The sequence below is a fragment of the Bactrocera dorsalis genome, chromosome 1, assembly GCF_023373825.1.
Source record: "Bactrocera dorsalis isolate Fly_Bdor chromosome 1, ASM2337382v1, whole genome shotgun sequence".
NCBI classification, from domain to species: Eukaryota; Metazoa; Arthropoda; class Insecta; order Diptera; family Tephritidae; genus Bactrocera; species Bactrocera dorsalis.
Window position 1 is genome coordinate 66,152,767 of NC_064303.1, and position 26,564 is coordinate 66,179,330.

The 26,564-nt window shown below is 40.3% G+C and overlaps 2 protein-coding genes across 3 annotated transcripts in view; one reads left to right on the forward strand and one right to left on the reverse strand.

Annotated features, from left to right (window-relative positions):
• Positions 1 to 229: 229 nt before the first annotated feature.
• The window catches only part of LOC125775596 (uncharacterized), an 82,352-nt gene continuing 56,017 nt past the window's right edge, over positions 230 to 26,564 (reverse strand). Inside the window, exons 2-5 of one of the 2 annotated variants that reach the window (XM_049446244.1) lie at positions 868 to 961; positions 649 to 809; positions 429 to 581; positions 230 to 367 (exon numbers count right to left, since the gene is read on the reverse strand). In XM_049446244.1, coding sequence (XP_049302201.1) covers positions 359 to 367; positions 429 to 581; positions 649 to 809; positions 868 to 946 — 402 coding nt within the window. In that variant the 5' untranslated portion in view covers positions 947 to 961 and the 3' untranslated portion in view covers positions 230 to 358. Of the gene's footprint in view, positions 368 to 428; positions 582 to 648; positions 810 to 867; positions 2,385 to 26,564 lie in introns of those variants that run through there. The other variant, XM_049446245.1, reaches the window with a different exon arrangement.
• LOC125777851 (uncharacterized) overlaps positions 13,189 to 26,564 on the forward strand; it is a 360,812-nt gene continuing 347,436 nt past the window's right edge. The window contains exon 1 of the mRNA XM_049453782.1: positions 13,189 to 14,468. The gene's annotated coding sequence lies outside the window, so the exon portion shown is untranslated. The remainder of the gene's footprint in view (positions 14,469 to 26,564) is intronic.

The window sequence follows — 26,564 nt, forward strand, 5'->3', positions numbered from 1 at the left end:
GAGGCCTCACCTCAAGCGACCTAAAAAAGGAGTAAATGAGGCCTCACCTCTGCTATTTCTAAAAGGAGTAAATGAGGCCTTACCTCTGCTATCTAAAAAAGGAGTAAATGAGGCCTCACCTCTGCTATCTCTAAAAGGAGTACATGAGGCCTTACCTCTGCTATCTAAAGAAGGAGTAAATGAGGCCTTATTGTTTTAATAAAAATAAGCTGTTTAATAATGACACGAAAGACTTTTAATTCATCAATATATTATTTTGATTTATTATCGTAGGTTTTTTTATACACCCTATTTTTTATTAATTGTATCGATTTTTTAATGCCATTTTCGTAATTTGGGAAGCCGTATTCGGGGGACTTCAGAGCATCTAAAATTAGAAATAGCAATTGTGAGTTGTGAATTTATGTATTTAATTAAAACAAACATACCAAACACAAATTTTCCAAATAAGTTGGTTTTTTTAATGATTTTTTCTTCTGCAGCCCATCCCAATTGTACTCTAACAAGCACTCTTCAGTGATGATAAATTGTAGAGATTTTGTAATAGATGTTGAACCTATACATTCTTTATTGCTACAAATCTATTGAAATCAGGAAAGTATTAATTATATAGTTTCGTAGAAAATACTGTTCATTCAGTTAACTTACTACGTCATTTTTTGGAAACATTTCAGTATTTTCCTCAAAATGTTCCATTTCTTCAACGCTTTTTATTGGAAATATGTCCAGGCTTGTAGATTTTGGAAATGCTTTCTCTAACAGTTTATGTAGCTCACAAATTAAGTTCTTCATTTGTTGCACCTCTTCTTCTATAAATAAATTGTTTAATCAATTTAGTATACACAATTATGTATAGTAATTACTTACCAAATTTTTTCATTTTATTTCCACACTCACAAGGTGGAGAATTTTCGTCATTTATCATCATGTAGCTCCGTTTTGACATTTTGGAATATTTAGTCTAAATCGATTATATTTATATTATATGTTTTAATTTACATATTCAATTGAAAGGATAATTAAAGTGTGAAGTGATGAAGAATTGGCAAAAAAACCATTTTATCTTGATATGGCAAGCACATCACCTTGTACAATAACTCTTTTACATTAAATTTAGTGGCGACTTCATGCACTAATCCAATTCCCAATTCCAAACTTCTAACTGGTAGCTCAAAAAAATTCTCTATTGCTGTATATCTATTCCCTAAAACATATTCTTCTTCATTTTCTTTACAAAATCCAACAACTCTGATGGGGATAAAAACAACAATTATCTGGTGCTTTAGAACTAAGTATAAACATGTCCGTTTTATAATTTTTTTAGAGATCAGATCCTTCTATGACATTTTTTAAACCTGTTGCTTTGGGTAAATCTACTGAAAACGCATGTCGTTCCGCACATCTATTATATATTTGTTGCAATATTTTGTTAGGTTGACGGACATCTTGCTTTAAAACTTGTAAGTAATTTTCAAATTTATAGCTCGAAAAATTATCCACATTACCAAAGTTTTCAATGCAATCAGGCAAATGTAACAAATTGTGAATATTGTATGACAATTTTTCTTCTCCATAAATGGATCCAAACTGTTCAACGAAATCGCAAAGCATCTGTCGAACGAAAGGCAAATTATTTTCCCATTTATTTGAAGAGGAAATTCGATACACGCAGTGCAGCAATAAAAATGGGATAAAACAAATTCTCATCAAAATAGTCCTTGCAGAGTACAATGCCAGTATAAAGCAAAAATTGCCTGAATTCGATGGCTTTCCATCTGGCCAATTCATCAAACTCCCTTGGCTTTCGACCAAATTCCTTTGGAATGTATTTTCGAATACTTTTTATTTTTTTGTTTAATTCAACTTTCTGAAGAGAAGTTATCTTACGAGTTTTATGTTTATTTTCCCAAATTGCAGTCAATATCTTTTTTGTGCAACCAAGATCGACAAGGTGCATGGGGTCCAAAGGTATATGCGTAACCATATTAATTCCAATTTTTTCGAGAACATTTGGACTTTGCAAAAAATCTACGCAGTGATGAAGTCTATCGTTTCTATTTTTAAAACTTTCATCTGTTCTTAATTGTGCGGGAGTTTTACTGTAAGTTAATCTTTTATTAATCTTCTTACCAGTTTGTGTGCATTTTGAACACCCATTGCTGTTTGTGTGGCCAACAACACCGGCAAGAAATGCTCTTGCCGGAGCATCGCAAATAAATTTGCAAATTTTTATAGACATTTTTATTCCATTCAAAAACCAGCCATGATCATTTAAGTGCTTTATTTCATCTACAAAATTTGTGAAAAACTGGTTTATGGAATTCGGCTTACGGTTACCTACATATGCGCCAATCAAAAATGGTTTCATATCATTACGATTTGACACTGCTCCTAAAATTGGCCAAAGTTGTGTCCCTGAACTTTTAAAAAGCGGGCACCCGTCTATATTGATATCAATATATAGGCAATCCATATTTGGAGGTAAAGAAATTTTCATCAAAGAAAGGGCATTTTCTACTCCGAAATGAAAGTATTTTCCAGGCGGCACATCAATTATATTAATTTCTGAGTTAGGCAACGTCATTAATTGTTTCTTTGATGCAGGTACACGCACGTCAGCACTACGAAATATTTGGAGAATTTCATCGCATGCCCTCTTACGAATGTTATATTTTACACACCAATTTCTTAATTGCGCATTTATGTCATTTTTATTGTTTTTAGAGATACCAGTAGTCGCATTACGCACATTATGCACATTACATATATTTATATTTAGTTCTTCGGATACATTTTTGCTACAACTAGGAACATTTTCACTTTCTGGAACAATAGCTTTTTTCACGATTTCAATTGTGCACTTTTTTTTTCTTGCCACAAGTCGACGAAAATGTCTATCACTCACTCCACATTTAGTTTTTTCCATTTCAATAGAATAATTAATTTACTATTCAATATTAATCTAGACTTTTAAAAAACTACAACTTACTTGTAAGTCCGCGTACGAAATGAGAAAATATAATAACTATGTGTGTATTTGCATAAACGCAGCGTTTCCGTAGACAACGAAAAATAGAACAATAATGGCAAACAGTAACGCGGTTGCATATACATACATACGCAGTATTCGGTGGCGACAAGAGGTCGGCGGCAGATAACAGTAAAAAATTTACAAACGCTGTGCAGCTTTGAAAATGAATATCATAGTCTACTTTGTCTCTTTATTTTGTACACCTTACCCTACGCTACTAAAAGAAGGTCATTGTGAGGCATTCATGAGAAAGGGAAGGTATTAAACAAATGAGGCCTCACATTGCCCTGCTTTTGTGAGGCCTTTATTTTGTCTATTTGGAACTATACCAACGACTACATATAACACATAATCGAACGCCAACAGCTCATTTGACTTCAAACGGTTCAGTTGAAGGTTTACATAACACACTGATAGAAATCGCAGGAACATTAGCTAAACAAAATAACACCGATCCAGTTACGGAAATATTTAATGCAGCATACGAGTGTAATAGGACAATACACTCGGTGACAAAACAAAAACCAGTATTTTTCAATAGGAAGAATTCTTCTTCTTCTTAATTGGCGTAGACACCGCTTACGCGATTATAGCCGAGTTAACAACCGCGCGCCAGTCGTTTCTTCTTTTCGCTACGTGGCGCCAATTGGATATTCCAAGCGAAGCCAGGTCCTTCTCCACTTGGTCCTTCCAACGGAGTGGAGGTCTTCCTCTTCCTCTGCTTCCCGCGGCGGGTTCTGCGTCGAATACTTTCAGAGCTGGAGTGTTTTCATCCATCCGGACAACATGACCTAGCCAGCGTAGCCGCTGTCTTTTAATTCGCTGAACTATGTCAATGTCGTCGTATATCTCGTACAGCTCATCGTTCCATCGAATGCGATATTCGCCGTGGCCAACGCGCAAAGGACCATAAATCTTTCGCAGAATTTTTCTCTCGAAAACTCGCAACGTCGACTCATCCGCTGTTGACATCGTCCAAGCCTCTGCACCATACAGCAGGACGGGAATTATGAGAGACTTATAGAGTTTAGTTTTTGTCTGTCGAGAGAGGACTTTGCTTCTAAATTGCCTACTCAGTCCGAAGTAGCACCTGTTGGCAAGAGTTATCCTGCGTTGGATTTCTAGGCTGACATTGTTGGTGGTGTTTACGCTGGTTCCAAGATAGACGAAATTATCTACAACTTCAAAGTTATGACTGTCAACAGTGACGTGAGTGCCAAGTCGCGAGTGCGACGACTGTTTGTTTGATGACAGGAGATATTTCGTCTTGCCTTCGTTCACTGCCAGACCCATTTGTTTTGCTTCCTTATTCAGTCTGGAGAAAGCAGAACTAACGGCGCGGGTGTTGAGACCGATGATATCAATATCATCGGCATACGCCAGCAGCTGTACACTCTTATAAAAGATTGTACCTGCTCGATTAAGTTCTGCAGCTCGAACTATTTTCTCCAGCAGCAGATTGAAGAAATCGCACGATAGGGAGTCGCCTTGTCTGAAACCTCGTTTGGTATCGAACGGCTCGGAGAGGTCCTTCCCGATCCTGACGGAGCTTTTGGTCCCGCTCAACGTCAGTTTACACAGCCGTATTAGTTTTGCGGGGATACCAAATTCAGACATTGCGGCATAAAGGCAGCTCCTTTTCGTACTGTCGAAAGCAGCTTTGAAATCAACGAAGAGGTGATGTGTGTCGATTCTCCTTTCACGGGTCTTTTCCAAGATTTGGCGCATGGTGAATATCTGGTCAGTTGTTGATTTACCAGGTCTAAAGCCACACTGATAAGGTCCAATCAGCTTGTTGACGGTGGTCTTTCGCCTTTCACACAATACGCTCGATAAAACCTTATACGCGATATTAAGGAGGCTAATCCCACGGTAATTGGAGCAGATTGTGGGCTCTCCTTTTTTATGGATTGGGCATAGCACACTTAAATTCCAATCGTTGGGCATGCTTTCGTCCGACCATATTTTACAAAGAAGCTGATGCATGCTCCTTATCAGTTCTTCGCCGCCGTGTTTGAATAGCTCGGCCGGCAATCCATCGGCCCCTGCCGCTTTGTTGTTCTTCAGGCGGGTGATTGCTATTCGAACTTCTTCATGGTCAGGTAATGGAACGTCTGCTCCATCGTCATCGATTGGGGAATCGGGTTCGTCTTCTCCTGGCGTTGTACGTTCACTGCCATTCAGCAGGCTGGAGAAGTGTTCCCTCCATAATCTAAGTATGCTCTGGGCATCAGTAACTAGATCACCTTTGGGGGTTCTACAAGAGTATGCTCCGGTCTTGAAACCTTCTGTAAGTCGCCGCATTTTTTCGTAGAATTTTCGAGCATTACCCCTGTCGGCCAGCTTATCAAGCTGTTCGTACTCACGCATTTCGGCCTCTTTCTTCTTCTGTCTGCAAATGCGTCTCGCTTCCCTCTTCAACTCTCGGTATCTATCCCATCCCGCACGTGTTGTGGTCGATCGTAACGTTGCGAGGTAGGCAGCCTGTTTTCTCTCCGCTGCGACACGGCACTCCTCGTCGTACCAGCTGTTCTTTTGCACTTTCCGAAAACCAATGGTTTCGGTTGCAGCTGTACGTAAGGAGTTTGAAATGCCGTCCCACAGTTCCCTTATACCGAGTTGTTGACGAGTGCTCTCAGAGAGCAGGAGTGCAAGCCGAGTAGAAAATCGTTCGGCTGTCTGTTGTGATTGCAGCTTCTCGACGTCGAACCTTCCTTGTGTTTGTTGGCGTGCGTTTTTTGCTGCACAGAGGCGGGTGCGAATCTTGGCTGCAACAAGATAGTGGTCCGAGTCGATGTTAGGACCTCGGAGCGCACGCACATCTAAAACACTGGAGACGTGTCTTCCGTCTATCACAACATGATCGATCTGGTTGGTGGTTTTTCGATCCGGAGACAGCCAGGTAGCTTGATGTATCTTCTTATGCTGGAATCTAGTACTACAGATAACCATATTTCGGGCCCCGGCGAAGTCGATCAGCCTCAACCCATTTGGGGATGTTTCGTCGTGGAGGCTGAATTTACCGACCGTAGTGCCAAAGATACCTTCTTTGCCCACCCTGGCGTTAAAGTCGCCAAGCACGATTTTGACATCGTGGCGGGGGCAGCTCTCATAAGTGCGCTCCAAGCACTCATAAAAGGCATCTTTGGTCATATCGTCCTTCTCTTCCGTCGGGGCGTGGGCGCAAATCAGCGATATGTTGAAGAACCTCGCTTTGATGCGGATTGTGGCTAGACGTTCATTCACCGCAGTGAATGATAGTACTCGGCGACGAAGTCTCTCTCCCACCACGAATCCAACACCAAACTTACGCTCCTTTATATGGCCACTGTAGTAAATGTCACAAGGACCTACTTGTCTCTGTCCTTGCCCCGTCCATCGCATTTCTTGGACGGCGGTGATGTCAGCCTTTATTTTCACGAGGACATCAACCAGCTGGGCAGCGGCACTTTCCCAATTAAGGGACCGGACATTCCAGGTGCATGCCCTCAATTCGTAGTCCTTATTTCGTTTCCCATGGTCGTCATCAAAAGGGGGGTCACTCATCCGAGGCTTGTTGTTCCTTTTCATTGGGGGTGTTTTTTTACGTGGCGGGTCCCAAATCCAGCGCACAACCCTATGCAGGGGATGTTTCGCCTTCTCACGTTAGCTCGCCTTCAAACGGATGTCCTTAGGCTACCCAGAGGATACTTGGTCAAAGACCGGAAGTCGTGAGCTGCTTGAGTCATATGCAAAAGAATCGTTTCTGGCCACTCCCAAGTGAATGGCGAGCAGAGAACTTTCCTCACTTACGTGAACTTCTACACATGACTCCATCCTCCAATAGGAAGAATTATCCGGAAATAAAACAATTGATTGAAAAAAACAAAGACAAAGTTTTATAATATCATAATAAAAAAAGAACACAAAAAGTTTATGAACCAAAACAAATAATTTACGCACTGTCAAAACGACGTACAAAAACGGAACAAAAATATTTAAAATACATAGTTAGAGAAAACCGTGAGGACACAGTTTTAGTAGAGAGAGGAGGAAGACAACATGTCTTACATAAAGATAACATTCGTAACACTCCTCTTGAATTTAATAATAAACATAAAAGCATACACAGTAAGCAATCTAAAAAATAAAAAATTTATCTTCACCGAAACTGACGACACATACCTACATATATTAAGATACCGAATATTTATACCATTTATTTAATTTAACGACAATAATAGAAAAATATAAACAGATAGAATATAGATCATTTGGCAGGACACAACAGGATATCATAAACGAGAATACAATCTCATATTTATTTGAACAAACTATTTCACACTCAATACAAAAAGGAACAATCAACATATTAGGGACTCCAGATCATGACGATCTTATTGAAATAAAAACACATTTAAATGAAATAATAGAAGATAATAATCAACAAAGAGTCATTAACTCACACTTTGAACAATTAGTCTCAAAGGTTGATCCTCAATCAATCTCAACAAGACTGGTCATATCAGAAACTTTAAAGGAATTAGAAACCCTATTCGAGACTATTGGGGTATTCACAAGGTGTCATAGTGTCTCATATCGTCATATTGTCATATTTTTTTATGACTGTCATAACAACACTGTTGTTGTTCCACATGCAAAATTAAAATATGACTGATACAACACTGCGTGGTATGTTTATTGAGTTCGCTATTCTATCAGCTGCATTTGTTTACTTTCTTATTATTGGCGTTTAAGTGTTTGAAATTAATAAATTTAATAAATTTCGTTATTAATATGGAAGGAAACCACGATATTCAGGTAAATTAAGTTGAATGTAAGTGAAATATGGAAATATTTTGATTGATTTTATGTTATGACAGTCATAAAAAAATATGACAATATGACGATATGACACACTATGACACCTTGCGAATACCCTAATTAAAATATGACATAAGACATACAACAAAGCTTGTGAATTGCCTATATAAATTCTGTAAAGACAGGAAATTACTTGTCTAAATCTTTAAATTTAAATGATATAAAACAAATAATAAAAAACGAAAAATTAGATATTTCAGTTTTAAATGTAATGGAATACTCCACAATAAATGTAATTAGAGTTAAGGATACATATGTAATCTATACTAATAGATTAGAGTTAAGCGCGTAGTTCGAGTTTTATTCGTCGCATCGGGTCATGCTATACCTTTTTGGAAAGCTCATTATTTCACGCGCTAACACGTGTTTGATTGATTGTCGTTTCTTTTAAGTCGTTCGTGAGTTATAGCGTCGTGGAGCGTACATGGCGTACATGGAGCAAAATAAAGAGAAAATACGGCATATTTTACAGTACTACTACGATAAAGGCAAAAATGCATCTCAAGCCACCAATAAAATTTGTGCAGCTTATGGACCCGATACAGTTTCCTTTTCCACCGCACAACGATGGTTTCAATGTTTTCGTTCTGGTGTAGAGGTGGTCGAAAATGCGCCACGCTCCGGAAGGCCTGTCGTCGAAAATTGCGATAAAATCGCTGAATTGGTCGAAAGAGACCGGCATAGTAGTCATCAAACCGTTATAAACCATTTGAAGAAGCTTGGAGTCACTAAGGAGCTCGATGTATGGGTGCCACACGAATTGATTCAATAAAAATACCGCAAGACTTTTTTGACAACCCTATATTATAAAGAGGAAAGATTTGTACCTATTTTTGTATGTTTGTAATGAATAGGCTCAAAAAGTACTGGGCCGATTTAAAAAATTCTTTCACCAATAGAATGCAACGTTCTTCCAATTTGACATAGGCCACATTTCATTTTGAAAAAAGTTAGGGATCCTTGGTAAAATTTGAGCAATGTAATCGAAGGAGTAGAAAAATGAGTCTGAAAATGTCTTTCGTCGAATGCGCTGCCGAAACTATAGGGTGATTTTTTAAGAGCTTGATAACTTTTTTTTAAAAAAAAAACGCATAAAATTTGCAAAATCTCATCGGTTCTTTATTTGAAACGTTAGATTGGTTCATGACATTTACTTTTTGAAGATAATTTCATTTAAATGTTGACCGCGGCTACGTCTTAGGTGGTCCATTCGGAAAGTCCAATTTTGGGCAACTTTTTCGAGCATTTCGGCCGGAATAGCCCGAATTTCTTCGGAAATGTTGTCTTCCAAAGCTGGAATAGTTGCTGGCTTATTTCTGTAGACTTTAGACTTGACGTAGCCCCACAAAAAATAGTCTAAAGGCGTTAAATCGCATGATCTTGGTGGCCAACTTACGGGTCCATTTCTTGAGATGAATTGTTGTCCGAAGTTTTCCCTCAAAATGGCCATAGAATCGCGAGCTGTGTGGCATGTAGCGCCATCTTGTTGAAACCACATGTCAACCAAGTTCAGTTCTTCCATTTTTGGCAACAAAAAGTTTGTTAGCATCGAACGATAGCGATCGCCATTCACCGTAACGTTGCGTCCAACAGCATCTTTGAAAAAATACGGTCCAATGATTCCACCAGCGTACAAACCACACCAAACAGTGCATTTTTCGGGATGCATGGGCAGTTCTTGAACGGCTTCTGGTTGCTCTTCACCCCAAAATGCGGCAATTTTGCTTATTTACGTAGCCATTCAACCAGAAATGAGCCTCATCGCTGAACAAAATTTGTCGATAAAACACATTTCGAACCGAACACTGATTTTTGTAATAAAATTCAATGATTTGCAAGCGTTGCTCGTTAGTAAGTCTATTCATGATGAAATGTCAAAGCATACTGAGCATCTTTCTCTTTGACACCATGTCTGAAATCCCACGTGATCTGTCAAATACTAATGCATGAAAATCCTAACCTCAAAAAAAATCACCCGTTATTAGCGATAGAACAAAATTATGTACAACAATATTGAATAACATCATACTGTCTACAAAAACTCCGCGGTAGCATATGTCTAACTATTGTAGTTATGTCACTACAAAAACGTTTTTCATTTTAATCTATATCTATACTAATATTATAAAGAGGAAAGATTTGTACCTATTTTTGTATGTTTGTAATGAGTAGGCTCAAAAAGTACTGGGCCGATTTAAAAAATTCTTTCACCAATAGAATACTACATTTTTCCAATTTGACATAGGCCACATTTCATTTTGAAAAAAGTTAGGGATCCTTGGTAAAATTTGAGCAATGTAATCGAAGGAGTAGAAAAATGAGTCTGAAAATGTCTTTCGTCGAATGCGCTGCCGAAACTATTAGCGATAGAACAAAATAATGTAAACAATATTGAGGAACATCATAATGCCTACAAAGTTATGTCACTACAACAACTTTTTTCACTTTAAACATTAATGAAAATGCTAACCAAATTTAAACCATGACATTTACTACAGTGGCCATATAAAGGAGCGCAAGTTTGGTGTTGGATTCGTGGTGGGAGAGAGACTCCGTCGCCGAGTACTATCATTCACTCCGGAGAATGAACGTCTAGCCACAATCCGCATCAAAGCGAGGTTCTTCAACATATCGCTGATTTGCGCCCACGCCCCGACGGAAGAGAAGGACGATGTGACCAAAGATGTTTCTTTATGAGTGCTTGGAGCGCACTTATGAGAGATGCCCCCGCCACGATGTTAAAATCGTGCTTGGCGACTTCAACGCCAGGGTGGGCAAAGAAGGTATCTTTGGCACTACGGTCGGTAAATTCAGCCTCCACGAGGAAACATCCCCAAATGGGTTGAGGCTGATCGACTTCGCCGGGGCCCGAAATATGGTTATCTGTAGTACTAGATTCCAGCATAAGAAGATTCATCAAGCTACCTGGCTGTCTCCGGATCGAAAAACCACCAACCAGATCGATCATGTTGTGATAGACGGAAGACACGTCTCCAGTGTTTTAGATGTGCGTGCGCTCCGAGGTCCTAACATCGACTCGGACCACTATATTGTTGCAGCCAAAATTCGCACCCGCCTCTGTGCAGCAAAAAACGCACGCCAACAAACACAAGGAAGGTTCGACGTCGATAAGCTGCAATCACAACAGACAGCCGAAAGATTTTCTACTCGGCTTGCACTCCTGCTCTCTGAGAGCACTCGTCAACAACTCGGTATAAGGGAACTGTGGGACGGCATTTCAAACTCCTTACGTACAGCTGCAATCGAAACCATTGGTTTTCGGAAAGTGCAAAAGAACAGCTGGTACGACGAGGAGTGCCGTGTCGCTGCGGAGAGAAAACAGGCTGCCTACCTCGCAACGTTACGATCGACCACAACACGTGCGGGATGGGATAGATACCGAGAGTTGAAGAGGGAAGCGAGACGCATTTGCAAACAGAAGAAGAAAGAGGCCGAAATGCGTGAGTACAAACAGCTTGATAAGCTGGCCGACAGGGGTAATGCTCGAAAATTCTATGAAAAAATGCGGCGGCTTACAGAAGGTTTCAAGACCGGAGCATACTCTTGTAGAACCCCCAAAGGTGATCTAGTTACCGATGCCCAGAGCATACTTAGATTATGGAGGGAACACTTCTCCAGCCTGCTGAATGGCAGTGAACGCATAACACCAGGAGAAGGCGAACCCGATACCCCAATCGATGACGATGGAGCAGACGTTCCATTACCCGGCCATGAAGAAGTTCGAATAGCAATTGCCCGCCTGAAGAACAACAAGGCGACAGGGGCCGACGGATTGCCGGCCGAGCTATTCAAACACGGCGGCGAAGAGCTGATAAGGAGCATGCATCAGCTTCTTTGTAAAATATGGTCGGACGAAAGCATGCCCAACGATTGGAATCTAAGTGTGCTCTGCCCAATCCATAAAAAAGGAGACCCCACAATCTGCGCCAACTACCGTGGGATTAGCCTCCTCAACATTGCATATAAGGTTCTATCGAGCGTATTGTGTGAAAGATTAAAGCCCACCGTCAACAAACTGATTGGACCTTATCAGTGTGGCTCTAGCCCTGGAAAATCAACCAATGACCAGATATTCACCATGCGCCAAATTTTGGAAAAGATCCCTGAAAAGAGAATCAACATACACCACCTATTCGTCGATTTCAAAGCTGCTTTCGACAGCACGAAAAGGAGCTGCCTTTATGCCGCGATGTCTGAATTTGGTATCCCCGCAAAACTAATACGGCTATGTAAGCTGACGTTGAGCAACACCAAAAGCTCCGTCAGAATCGGGAAGGACCTCTCCGAGCCGTTCGATACCAAACGAGGTTTCAGACAAGGCGACTCCCTATCGTGCGACTTCTTCAATCTGCTGCTGGAGAAAATTATTCGAGCTGCAGAACTGAATCGAGCAGGTACAATCTTTTATAAGAGTGTACAGCTGCTGGCGTATGCCGATGATATTGATATCATCGGTCTTAACACCCGCGCCGTTAGTTCTGCTTTCTCCAGACTGAACAAGGAAGCAACACAAATGGGTCTGGCAGTGAAACGAGGGCAAGACGAAATATCTCCTGTCATCAAACAAACAGTCGTCGCACTCGCGACTTGGCACCTACGTCCACTGTTGACAGTCCATAACTTTGAAGTTGTAGATAATTTCGTCTATTTAGGAACCAGCGTTAACACCACCAACAATGTCAGCCTTGAAATCCAACGCAGGATTACTCTTGCCAACAGGTGCTACTTCGGACTGAGTAGGCAATTGAAAAGTAAAGTCCTCTCTCGACGAACAAAAACCAAACTCTATAAGACGCTCATAATTCCCGTCCTGCTATATGGTGCAGAGGCTTGGACGATGACAACAACCGATGAGTCGACGTTGCGAGTTTTCGAGAGAAAAGTTCTGCGAAAGATTTATGGTCCTTTGCGCGTTGGCCACGGCGAATATCGCATTCGATGGAACGATGAGCTGTACGAGATATACGACGACATTGACATAGTTCAGCGAATTAAAAGACAGCGGCTACGCTGGCTAGGTCATGTTGTCCGGATGGATGAAAACACTCCAGCTCTGAAAGTATTCGACGCAGTACCCGCCGCGGGAAGCAGAGGAAGAGGAAGACCTCCACTCCGTTGGAAGGACCAAGTGGAGAAGGACCTGGCCTCGCTTGGAATATCCAATTGGCGCCACGTAGCGAAGAGAAGAAACGACTGGCGCGCTGTTGTTGACTCGGCTATAATCGCGTAAGCGGTGTCTACGCCAGTAAAGAAGAAGAAGATTTATGTGTTTATATTAATCCTTATCCATATAAATTATTTTATGGTCAAGACCATTTAACTACCGATAAAATAGTTTTTAAATTGTTTAAATTGGACTTTCCATTCAAAAGATATTACGAATTAAAAAATTTAAACAGTAAACAATACCGCCATAGCGTCGTGGCCGTTGTTTGCGATGCAGTCTGAAAAGCGCGTCGGGCCAGAGAATGTAAAGTACGAGTATATAGAAGGTGCAAATTGAATTCTGTATGATGTTCGATTTGGCGGCTAATAGAGCCGATAAAATCAAAGTAAGGAATTCGCCGTTGTCGCTGCTATTTAGCAGAATTAAGCACGTGCAGTGGCAAAAATATAAAGGGTGATTTTTTAAGAGCTTGATAACTTTTTTAAAAAAAAAAACGCATAAAATTTGCAAAATCTCATCGGTTCTTTATTTGAAACGTTAGATTGGTTCATGACATTTACTTTTTGAAGATAATTTCATTTAAATGTTGAGCGCGGCTGCGTCTTAGGTGGTCCATTCGGAAAGTCCAATTTTGGGCAACTTTTTCGAGCATTTCGGCCGGAATAGCCCGAATTTCTTCGGAAATGTTGTCTTCCAAAGCTGGAATAGTTGCTGGCTTATTTCTGTAGACTTTAGACTTGACGTAGCCCCACAAAAAATAGTCTAAAGGCGTTAAATCGCATGATCTTGGTGGCCAACTTACGGGTCCATTTCTTGAGATGAATTGTTGTCCGAAGTTTTCCCTCAAAATGGCCATAGAATCGCGAGCTGTGTGGCATGTAGCGCCATCTTGTTGAAACCACATGTCAACCAAGTTCAGTTCTTCCATTTTTGGCAACAAAAAGTTTGTTAGCATCGAACGATAGCGATCGCCATTCACCGTAACGTTGCGTCCAACAGCATCTTTGAAAAAATACGGTCCAATGATTCCACCAGCGTACAAACCACACCAAACAGTGCATTTTTCGGGATGCATGGGCAGTTCTTGAACGGCTTCTGGTTGCTCTTCACCCCAAATGCGGCAATTTTGCTTATTTACGTAGCCATTCAACCAGAAATGAGCCTCATCGCTGAACAAAATTTGTCGATAAAACACATTTCGAACCGAACACTGATTTTGGTAATAAAATTCAATGATTTGCAAGCGTTGCTCGTTAGTAAGTCTATTCATGATGAAATGTCAAAGCATACTGAGCATCTTTCTCTTTGACACCATGTCTGAAATCCCACGTGATCTGTCAAATACTAATGCATGAAAATCCTAACCTCAAAAAAATCACCCGTTATGTAAACGACTTAATTCATGCCAGAATAAATAAAGAGAAATGCTTTGAAGAAAAATATACAAAACATTCTCTGAGTCACATATGCGTGATTATTTTGTATTATATGATCCATTGTTTTCTGGAAAATGGTAAAAGTTTTAATTATTTTTACAAAATCGGGAAAAATTAGGAAACGTTATTTTAATTTTATTTTTCTTTAATTAAATTTCTAAAATTTTAAATAAATTAATATTTTAAATAAATTATATTTATTTCGACTATTAAAAAGTGAAGAAGAAAATTGATGACCTTCATGAAATTTGCATATTCGCATTATTGCGTTATCATTTCCATATTTGTACCAATAAAATTTCTATGGCACATGCATATGTACATATATTATTTCTTTGGCACATTTGCCTGTATGTTTACGAAAGCGAATTGAATCGTCTTCAACAACAACAATCTGTAGCAGCATAGCGAGGACGCTCCGTTTTAAGAAGGAGGGGATGGGGGGGGGGGGGGGTGGGGGGACAAGTGAAGGCTCTAAAAAATATAAAGTCTCTGGTGGAGTACCCCAAGGATCTGTTCTTGGGCCGCTACTATAGAACGTCATGTACGATGGAGTACTGCGACTAAAAGTACCCAAAAACGTGCATATTATTGGTTTCGCAGACGATATCGCTGTTGTGGTTATAGCAAAACATATACACGATATAGTTTCGATAACCAACAGAACAATAGAATTAATAAGCGATTGGCTCGAAACTAACGGACTGAACCTAGCGGAGAGCAAGACCGAAGCGGTACTCATTACTGGCAGACAAGTCCGTGAAGTTGCCACGTTCAATATAAAGGGTGTAAGCATCACGACAAAACCGGCAATTAAATACTTGGGAATCATGCTTGATGCAAGGATGTCCCTTAAGGGACACTTAGCGTACACAGGGGAAAAAGCTACAAAAGTGTGCAGAGCCTTGACCCGGTTAATGCTCAATACCCGTGGGCCAAAGCAAAATAGAAGACGACTATTAGCTGGTGTACTAAAGTCAGTCGCGCTACGGCGTCCAGGTATGGGGAAAAGCTCTAGAAGTAAAATCATATCGCCATGGCCTTTTTTCGAAATATGCCACTTGCGCGCTAAGAGTATGTTCTGCGTTCCGCACAGTATCGGAAGATGCTGCTCTAGTTATTGCAGGCTTACACCCTTTAGACCTCCTGGCCAAGGAGATTCAATGCTGTACAAATGACAGGTTACCGCACAATACATTAAACGAAATAGCAAGAGCAGAGACAGTAGATCAATGGCAAAAATGCTGGGAGGAAAGCGGAAACGGGCGGTGGACATTCCGACTGATCCCCAATGTCGAACCATGGTTAAATAGACCACACGGTGAGGTAGATTTCCACCTAACTCAAATTCTCACAGGACATGGCTGCTTCAAAGCATATTTAAAACGATTCGAGCACGAAAATAACGACACATGTGAGTATTGCGGAGGCGATACCGTCGAAAATGTGGAACACACATTCTTCTATTGCCCAAAATATAATCATGAGAGGCAACGCTTAAAAAATGCGTTTGGTGTAGGCCCAACTCCCGATAACTTGGTAAGCCAAATGGTTGAGTCGGTAGAAAAGTGGAAAGCTGCTTGTGAAGTAGCAGCCAGGGTTATGAAATGCCAACGTGCCAGCGAACAGCGGCGGAGAAGAGAGCTGTTAAATGTAACGGACAACCACGACTCAAACACACAAACATTGACGTGACGGGAAGGGTTGGCGACGAACAATGTACGAGGGGGGTTATCAGACCAACAGAGGTGGGGCCAAGTAAATGCAACTTGTAACTGAATGCATTTTGACCATCACGTACGTATGAGTGTCACTCAACCATCCTCCCGACGTAATACTTGACGGTGGTACCGGGGGGAACGGTACAGGACGGTAGGAGGTTTAGTTCGGATTAAAGTTCCACACAGACATGGGGTCCAGCTTTCGATGCTTCCTCCTCGTTAAAAAACAAAAAAAAAAACGCGTAAACCCATATTATCCCCAAAAGCCCCTGGAGGAAAGCAAAGTGAGTGTATCGTTCCTTTCAATTTTTATATTATACACATGTACCTATGTATGTATGATTTAATTTCACAAAATTAAATTTACGGCTTCCTTACCACTGGTGGGGGGAAATGAAACGTCTTATCTCGAGGGAGAATATATTCATTCTGATTTTTATTTTGTATTTTTCTTGCTTATATACAATTTTTAAAACTATCTTAAATAACTAAATATATTTGTATGTGTGTATATTTTTATGTATTGCAGCATATTATTTATTGCTGCTTGACATGGGGTTGATTTTAAGTGTACAATTTATTGCATGAGTGTGTGTGTGTTTAATGTTATCTCTGCTGTATATTTAAGATTTGTGTCCCATGCATATTTATTATCGTAGATGTGCATTGCATGTGAATGCATTATGTATATACATATGTATGTATGTATGTAAGTATATTAATATATAAATAGATATATTTAGTAGAATTTCGGCTTTGCTGACAAGTAAGCATGTTCAATGATATTTGAACATATTGCCGAGGGAAAGAAATGATTATTTAAAACTAGTGGACTGTACGTATGTGTTTTTAAAATAGTAAGAATTACACAGTTTCATATCTTATATAATATGTTGAATATTCTTAAGTATAATAAAACTAAATATATTGATGTGTACTGAATGTCCTTTGGTATCAACGTACATGTTCATTTTTGAACATTCTCCCGATCGACAAAAGTGACTTCTAACTGCAGATTGTAATCGACGTTTTGGTTTTTAGTACGTCCGTTTGCTTTAACGCAAGCTGCCATGGTATTAGTAACTCCCAAATGGTTGTTACTACATCCGCTTTTCCAACTGGATCTATTTCGGCTCTCCCTTGCAATGTTCCGTCAGCGCATGCGCAACTGCCAACCAATTTGCATGTAGTATCACCGTACACAATTCGTCTCCTCCTCGTTGCTGGGAAAAAGTACAATATCGTCATCATCACCATCATCACTAACTGTGTTGTTGAAAGCTGGATTACCAGTGATGGCATTTTCGTCACTGCCAGTAACCATCAACTCAGCTTCGGTCGTGACCTCGTTTATATTCAGCGCAGTAGTTACATTATTTATGGCGCCCTCACCGCTGTCGCTGCGCTCAGTACTGTTAGCCGTTTCTTTTATGTGGTTTAGTGAAGTAGTAAAATCTTCCTTCTTATATTCTTCACCATCTTCTTCCAAAATGTGGTCTATTTCTTGAGCTTCGTCATTATCTTCAAACGATTTCGTGTGGACTTCACTGTCCCACATTTCTCCAAAATGTGAGCCTGCCGGAAGAGATATGTGCGAAGGTACCAATTCATTTGATTTTTCCTTTTTATCTTTCTCTGTTATTTCTGTTGTTTTTTTCCTCAACAGAAGATAGAGAGAGTGGTCGAACTCTTATAAGTTTTTCTTTAGTTTTTAAAGGTTTACGAAGTTCTTCAATTGATTCTTCTTCAACTTCATTTTCCTTTCTATTTTCCTCTATTACTTCTGCTGTTTTTTCCTCAACGGAAGATAGAGGGAGTAGTGGAATTTTTATAAGTTTTTTGTCTTCAATCTTTTGTACTGCATTAGTTAGTTTCGTCGCAGTTGTAGATAATTTGGGTACGATGAACAGAATTGGCTGATTGTCATACTTTTTCTTAAGTAGACTCCATGCAGCTTCATAATTTTTTGACGAAATTTGAAAATGCTGTATTACTCGTGCAGCTTCGTCGTTTAAGCATTGACGAAGACGCAGTATTTTCTCTATGTTCTTCATCTGCTCGTTGTCATGTACCATAACTTTGAACACGTTGTAAAATTTGGCCCATTCAAGCTTTATACCATTTTTTATCAATTTTTTTTTTTATTTTAGATTTTTACACTTTTTTTAAATTTTAATTAACAAATGTGAATATCTTTGAATTTTTTGTTTCCCATAGAAATTGCGACCTGGCAATTGCTTCCCTAAGGCAGAATATCAATGAATTCGTATCCAAAAATTATTCGGGTGATGTTTAAATATATAATATAACTATAAACCCTAGAAATTTCGCTATACAGCCCTATTCTCATGCCCTCACAAAAGTCACCAACCTCACTACAGTGATGTTTCTCACTATAGTGAGGGTTACCTTATTCTGGCGAAAATTCAAAAGCTTAAAGGCTCACTATTATCACAAATATCTGTGACGTGTGAAAGCAGCCATCGTAATACAAAACATCTGTGTTTGTTTTGTTTTACATCAATATTTGACATTTTTAAAAAAATTGAGAATTGAGTGTTATAATTATGTACTACAAATATATATATATAAAAATATATATAAATATATACATATATATAAGTTACTTACTGTGTCTGTACATTTTACTTCCACTAAGAATGAATAAAAAGACATCTACATATGTTTAAATAATTCATTTTATTTTATTTCATTTTTGTATTTTTTACATTTTTATTTAATTTTTTTATTTTTTTACTTTTTTATTATTACTAATTTAATTTTTCCGACAATTTAGCCATACCCTCTATGACTATGGAAACATATTTTAATAATGTGAAGCATACACACATTTATGAACTTACCTCCCTCCACTTGGCTGCCGACCGAGTTGGAGCTCTTAAGGCATTTAATTATCTGCTAACTCCGACCAAAGTACTTGCAGCCCTTGAGGGTTGGTCGGAGTTAGTTTCCCCCGTTGCAACTCAGGATGCTGCTTGCAAAACATTATGTAATGTTGCAGCAGCTCCTGAGTTGTCCTTTCCGTTTTTGTTCGCCTAGGAATATATGAAGATATTGTATATATATATATATATTTAAAATTTGCAAAATTACGTACATATGCTGATTATCCATTTGTGTGTCCATTTTTGTTTGCTTATTTTTATTAAAACAGCTGTTTGACAGCAAAACGCTTTCTACCTCACGTGGTGACTTTTTTAAGCTTTTTTCTTATGAGGTTTGAGCAAGAATAGCCTCACAAAATATGCCTCACAAGAAATCTCTCAAATTTTTCCTCTCAACTCAGTTGAGAAGTTTTTCCAGAATAGGGCTGTTAATCAATTATTTTTTCACTCCCCCTTAAATATCTGCATTTTTTCCAAAACTCAATAATTAACGCATTTCGTGTTTTATTCTTATGTTTTCTCCTATAGAAATAAAGATAAATCAATTCGTAATAATAAAATAACTTGATTTCTTTACTTACATTTCAAATCTGTGTACGACTATCCTTTTGCTCTGTTTCTGACAGCAAAACCGATAAAATTGGTTTCCGTGACAACCAAAACCGATGCAAATTCTGTTTCGAATATCAAATCAATAATGTCTGGATGAGGATGGAGTCATGTGTAGAAGTTCACGCAGGTGAAGAAAGTTCTCTGATCGCCATTCACCTGGGAGTGGAAAGAAACGATTCTTTTACATATGACTCAAGCAGCTCACGACTTTGACCAAGTATCATCTAGGTAGCCTAAGAACATCCGTTTGAAGGCGAGCTAAAGTGATGAGGCGAAATATTCCCTCTGCAGAGTTGTGCCCTGGGTTTAGGACCCGCCACGTAAAAAACAGTACCAATGAAAAATTACCAGCAGCCTCGGATGAGAGACCCCCCTTGGTGAATGAATGTCTAACCACAATCAGCATCAAAGCGAGGTTCTTCAACATATCGCTGATTTGCGCCCACGCCCCGACGGAAGAGAAGGACGATGTGACCAAAGATGCCTTTTATGAGTGCTTGGAGCGCACTTATGAGAGATGCCCCCGCCACGATGTCAAAATCGTGTTTGGCGACTTTAACGCCAGGGTGGGCAAATAAGGTATTTTTGGCACTACGGTCGGTAAATTCAGCCTCCACGAGGAAACATCCCCAAATGGGTTGAGGCTGAACGACTTCGCAGGGGCCCCAAATATGGTTATCTATAGTACTAGATTCCAGCATAAGAAGATTCATCAAGCTACCTGGCTGTCTCCGGATCGAAAAACTACCAACCAGATCGATGATGTTGTGATAGACGGAAGACACGTCTCCAGTGTTTTAGATGTGCGTGCGCTCCGAGGTCCTAAATCGACTCGGACGACTATATTGTTGCAGCTAAGATTCGCACCCGCCTCTGTGCAGCAAAAAACGCACGTCAACAAACACAAGGGAGTTTCGGAGTCGAAAAGCTGCAATCATAAAAGATAGCCGAACGATTTTCTATTGGGCTTGCACTCCTGCTCTCTGAGAGCAGTCGTCAACAACTCGGTATAAGGGAACTGTGGGACGGCATTTCAAACTCCTTACGTACAGCTGCAACCGAAACCATTGGTTTTCGCAAAGTGCAAGAGAACAGCTGGTACGACGAGGAGTGCCGTGTCGCAGCGGAGAGAAAACAGGCCCACAACACGTGCGGGATGGGATAGATACCGAGAGTTAAAGAGGGAAGTAAGACGCATTTGCTGACAGAAAAAGAGAAAAGCAGAAACTCGTGAGTATGAAGAGCTTGACAAGCTGGCCGACAGGGGTAATGCTCAAAAATTCTACGAAAAAATGCGGCGGTTAACAGAAGGTTTCAAGACCGGAGCATACTCCTGTAGAACCCAAGGATGAGATTTAGTAACCGGTGCCAAGGGCATACTAAAATTATGGAGGGAACACTTTTCCAGCCTGCTGAATGGCAGTGAACGTACAGCGCCAGGAGAAGGCGAACCCGATTCCCCAATCGATGACGATGGAGCAGACGTTTCATTGCCATGAAGAAGTTCGAATAGCAATTACCCGCCTGAAGAACAACAAAACGGCGGGGGCCGATGGATTGCCGGCCGAGCTATTCAAACACGGCGGCGAAGAACTGATGAGGAGCATGCATCAGCTTCTTTGCAAAATATGGTCGGATGAGAGCATGCCCAACGATTGGAATTTAAGTGTGCTATGCGGAGACCCCACAATCTGCGCCAACTACCGTGGGATTAGCCTCCTCAACATCGCATATAAGGTTCTATCGAGCGTATTGTGTGAAAGATTAAAGCCCACCGTCAACAAACTGATTGGACCTTATCAGTGTGGCTTTAGACCTGGAAAATCAACAACCGACCAGATATTCACCATGCGCCTAATTTTGGAAAAGACCCGTGAAAGTAGAATCGACACGCACCACCTATTCGTCGATTTCAAAGCTGCTTTCGACAGCACGAAAAGGAGATGCCTCTATGCCGCGATGTCTGAATTTGGTATCCCCGCAAAACTAATACGACTGTGTAAACTGACCTTGAGCAATACCAAAAGCTCCGTTAGGATCGGGAAGGACCTCTCCGAGCCGTTCCATACCAAACGAGGTTTCAGACAAGGCGACTCCCTATAGTGCGACTTCTTCAATCTGCTGCTGGAGAAAATTATTCGAGCTGCAGAACTTAATCGAGCAGGTACAATCTTTTATAAGAGTGTACAGCTGCTGGCGTATGCCGATGATATTGATATCATCGGCCTCAACACCCGCGCCGTTAGTTCTGCTTTCTCCAGGCTGAACAAGGAAGCAACGCAAGTGGGTCTGGCAGTGAACGAGGGCAAGACGAAATATCTCCTGTCATCAAACAAACAGTCATCGCACTCGCGACTTGGCCCTCACGTCATTGTTGACAGTCATAACTTTGAAGTTGTAGATAATTTCGTCTCATAACTCATAACTCCCGTCCTGCTATATGGTGCAGAGGCTTGGACGATGACAACAACCGATGAGTCGACGTTACGAGTTTTTCGAGAGTCATCGCACTCGCGACTCGGCTCTCACGTCATTGTTGACAGTCATAACTTTGAAGTTGTAGATAATTTCGTCTATTTAGAAACCAGCATTAACACCACCAACAATGTCAGCCTGGAAATCCAACGCAGGATTACTCTTGCCAACAGGTGCTACTTCGGACTGAGTAGGCAATTGAAAAGTAAAGTCCTCCCTCGACGAACAAAAGCCAAGCTTTATAAGTCGCTCATAACTCCCGTCCTGCTATATGGTGCAGAGGCTTGGACGATGACAACAACCGATGAGTCGACGTTACGAGTTTTCGAGAGAAGGGTTCTGCGAAAGATTTATGGTCCTTTGCGCGTTGGCCACGGCGAATATCGCATTCGATGGAACGATGAGCTGTACGAGATATACGACGTTCATTTGACATCGTTCAGCGAATTAAAAGACAGCGGCTACGTTGGCTAGGTCATGTTGTCCGGATGGATGAAAACACTCCAGCTCTGAAAGTATTCGACGCAGTACCCGCCGCGGGAAGCAGAGGAAGAGGAAGACTTCCACTCCGTTGGAAGGACCAAGTGGAGAAGGACCTGGCTTCGCTTCGAATATCCAATTGGCGCCACGTAGCGAAGAGAAGAAACGACTGGCGCGCTGTTGTTGACTCGGCTATAATCGCGTAAGCGGTGTCTACACCAGTAAAGAAGAATGTCTGAATTCATGAAACCTACTGCTTTTTTTGATCGGTTTCAATTCTGATTCCGACAACTATCAGAATCCACAACACCCCTGATTAGCTTGGTTGGTGTTGTCAACCTTAAAAATTACGATTTGATAGATTAATAAACAAATGAAAAATTTTAAAAGAAAAATCCAATCAATTTAATTTAGATATTGCTCATCTTCAGTTTTGATTTCAGTTAAATTGATAATAAAAAGGCTTTTAAACAATGTTTATTGCAGATTCATAAGTTATGATTTATAATTTTTTTATGAGCTGAAAAAACTTTACCACAAACTCTGCATTTTTTTTTTCTTTTTTGCAGCATGTAGTTGTCAAGAATGTTTAACTTTGGACTGAAGCAACCTACCTGTTGTTACAACACCTGGTTTTAAATGTCATGAACACCATAATTGTGAACTGTGGATGAAACATCAAGGATTGATAAGGAGGAAAACGCTTCAAAAATTGAATTTTACTCGAAAGTATATTCTTAGGAGTAATAAATTGTATCGATTCTTTATGTTCGAAGCACTTCCCACGATCCCTTAATTATATTTTAATGTCTAATTGTAGCTTGTCTCATCCAGTTAATAAATATTACTCCACTAATAATAATACCCAACGATTACGCTCCTCCCGCCCAACCGACGTGAGGGGCGCAATCCGCTAGTTCAACAAATTTTTAATTTTTCTTTGTTTGAAATTATAAATAAAGTAGTCTTTCCTAAATAAACTCATTCCGACCTATTAATTGTTTAAATTGTCTACAAAAACACTTTAAACGTTTCGTTCCTAAAATCGTATTCTTTATATATGTATATCGCAAAGTCAAAGAATAGTTACCGATATTTTAAGCAAAAATTAATAAAGTGCGATAACGCCCAATATCGTTATTGTATCTAATACCATGTTCAGACCAACATTTAATCACACGATTTCGGCTATTCAATGGATTATCCCACTAATCTTAAAAATTTATCCAGATTTCGCCATACAAAAATGACAGTTCCAAATCACTTCATTGAAATGATTTGAAACTGATCCACGCTAAATCTACCGTGCGACTCTGATTTTGCGCAATCTACTTGTCAGCACTGGAAAAATACTAGTCAGCACTGGAAATCTGTTACATTATCACAGCTGATTTAGACACTACAAAGGGGAAAAAAATGTAAACAAACAATTTTTTTTTAAAGCAAAGAATCTAATTTCACCTGAAAATCGACCAAACAAATGAAAAAATGCATCCATTATTTCTATTATATGGAAAATATTAAAAAAGACGGCTTTTATTTCAAAATACTATATGACAATCTTTTCTTTTGATAAATATTAAGCGATGTGAATTCTTGAATGACAATAACAGCTGTTTTTTGATCTTTCTAACGGCAGTGAGAACACGGTTGGGTTATGAAATGCTTAAATGTAATCTAATCTTTGAAATTTTCGGTCTGAGCATAGTATAAGTTTTTATTGGTCGTTTTCCAGAAAATAATTGATTCGTTCTGTGAATTATTATAGGACAATTACAATAATAATGGGCATTTACGGTAATGCAAACCAGGGATAAAGGGTTGTTAAACTTATTCCAGTGTGAGAGCGCCTCAAAATAAGCGTTTTTTATAACATTTTCCATTATGGCCAAATCGAACAAAATAAGAATTTTTGGGCATTTTAAATTGAAACACCCAACAATTAGTACGAATAAAAATTACTATGTAGTGGTTATTTATTATATGGAGAAACTATTTAAATCTTTTTAAAGTATTGTTACAAAAGTAGTATTAAGTTGTATTTGTATTGCTATATGCATCCCTTATTATGAACAATAGTTGTAGGTATATGGAATAGCATTTGTCTTGTTGTAGACATCTGGCGCCGCGGCTGTCTGCTCGTCGAAACAATAGACATCTGGCGCCGCACTTTCCGCTTGTCTACTTAAACAATTGCTGAGTCTGGCGCCGCGGCTGTCTGCTTGCGTCTGGCGCCGTATAGCATTATGTTCTGGTAATTTCCAGACGCAATATTCTAGAAGGACACGTCGGCATCAGCGAGAAGTGCGTGGCTATATAAGCCGTGGCAGCGCCAACGTAATCAATCAGTGCTAAGAGTAAACTGCTATAGTGTAGACGAGCTGTGAAATAAAGAGTTGTTGAATTAAATTAAACAGTTTTGGTTTTATTTGTCAATCCAGAGATACGAACCTAACAAAGTGAACTAGCAAGCAGTAAATTCGTAACAGTATATTAAAAAAACGCACGCCAACAAACACAAGGAAGGTTCGACGTCGAGAAGCTGCAATCACAACAGACAGCCGAACGATTTTCTACTCGGCTTGCACTCCTGCTCTCTGAGAGCACTCGTCAACAACTCGGTATAAGGGAACTGTGGGACGGCATTTCAAACTCCTTACGTACAGCTGCAACCGAAACCATTGGTTTTCGGAAAGTGCAAAAGAACAGCTGGTACGATGAGGAGTGCCGTGTCGCAGCGGAGAGAAAACAGGCTGCCTACCTCGCAACGTTACGATCGACCACAACACGTGCGGGATGGGATAGATACCGAGAGTTGAAGAGGGAAGCGAGACGCATTTGCAGACAGAAGAAGAAAGAGGCCGAAATGCGTGAGTACGAACAGCTTGATAAGCTGGCCGACAGGGGTAATGCTCGAAAATTCTACGAAAAAATGCGGCGACTTACAGAAGGTTTCAAGACCGGAGCATACTCCTGTAGAACCCCCAAAGGTGATCTAGCCACCGATGCCCAGAGCATACTTAGATTATGGAGGGAACACTTCTCCAGCCTGCTGAATGGCAGTGAACACATAGCACCAGGAGAAGGCGAACCCGATTCCCCAATCGATGACGATGGAGCAGACGTTCCATTGCCCGACCATGACGAAGTTCGAATAGCAGTTGCCCGCCTGAAGAACAACAAAGCGGCAGGGGCAGACGGATTGCCGGCCGAGCTATTCAAACACGGCGGCGAAGAACTGATAAGGAGCATGCATCAGCTTCTTTGCAAAATATGGTCGGATGAGAGCATGCCCAACGATTGGAATTTAAGTGTGCTATGCCCAATCCATAAAAAAGGAGACCCCACAATCTGCGCCAACTACCGTGGGATTAGCCTCCTCAACATCGCGTACAAGGTTCTATCGAGCGTATTGTGTGAAAGATTAAAGCCCACCGTCAACAAACTGATTGGACCTTATCAGTGTGGCTTCAGACCTGGAAAATCAACAACCGACCAGATATTCACCATGCGCCAAATCTTGGAAAAGACCCGTGAAAGGAGAATCGACACTCACCACCTATTCGTCGATTTCAAAGCTGCTTTCGATAGCACGAAAAGGAGCTGCCTTTATGCCGCAATGTCTGAATTTGGTATCCCCGCAAAACTAATACGGCTGTGTAAACTGACGTTGAGCGGGACCAAAAGCTCCGTCAGGATCGGGAAGGACCTCTCCGAGCCGTTCGATACCAAACGAGGTTTCAGACAAGGCGACTCCCTATCGTGCGACTTTTTCAATCTGCTGCTGGAGAAAATTATTAGAGCTGCAGAACTGAACCGAGCAGGTACAATCTTTTATAAGAGTGTACAGCT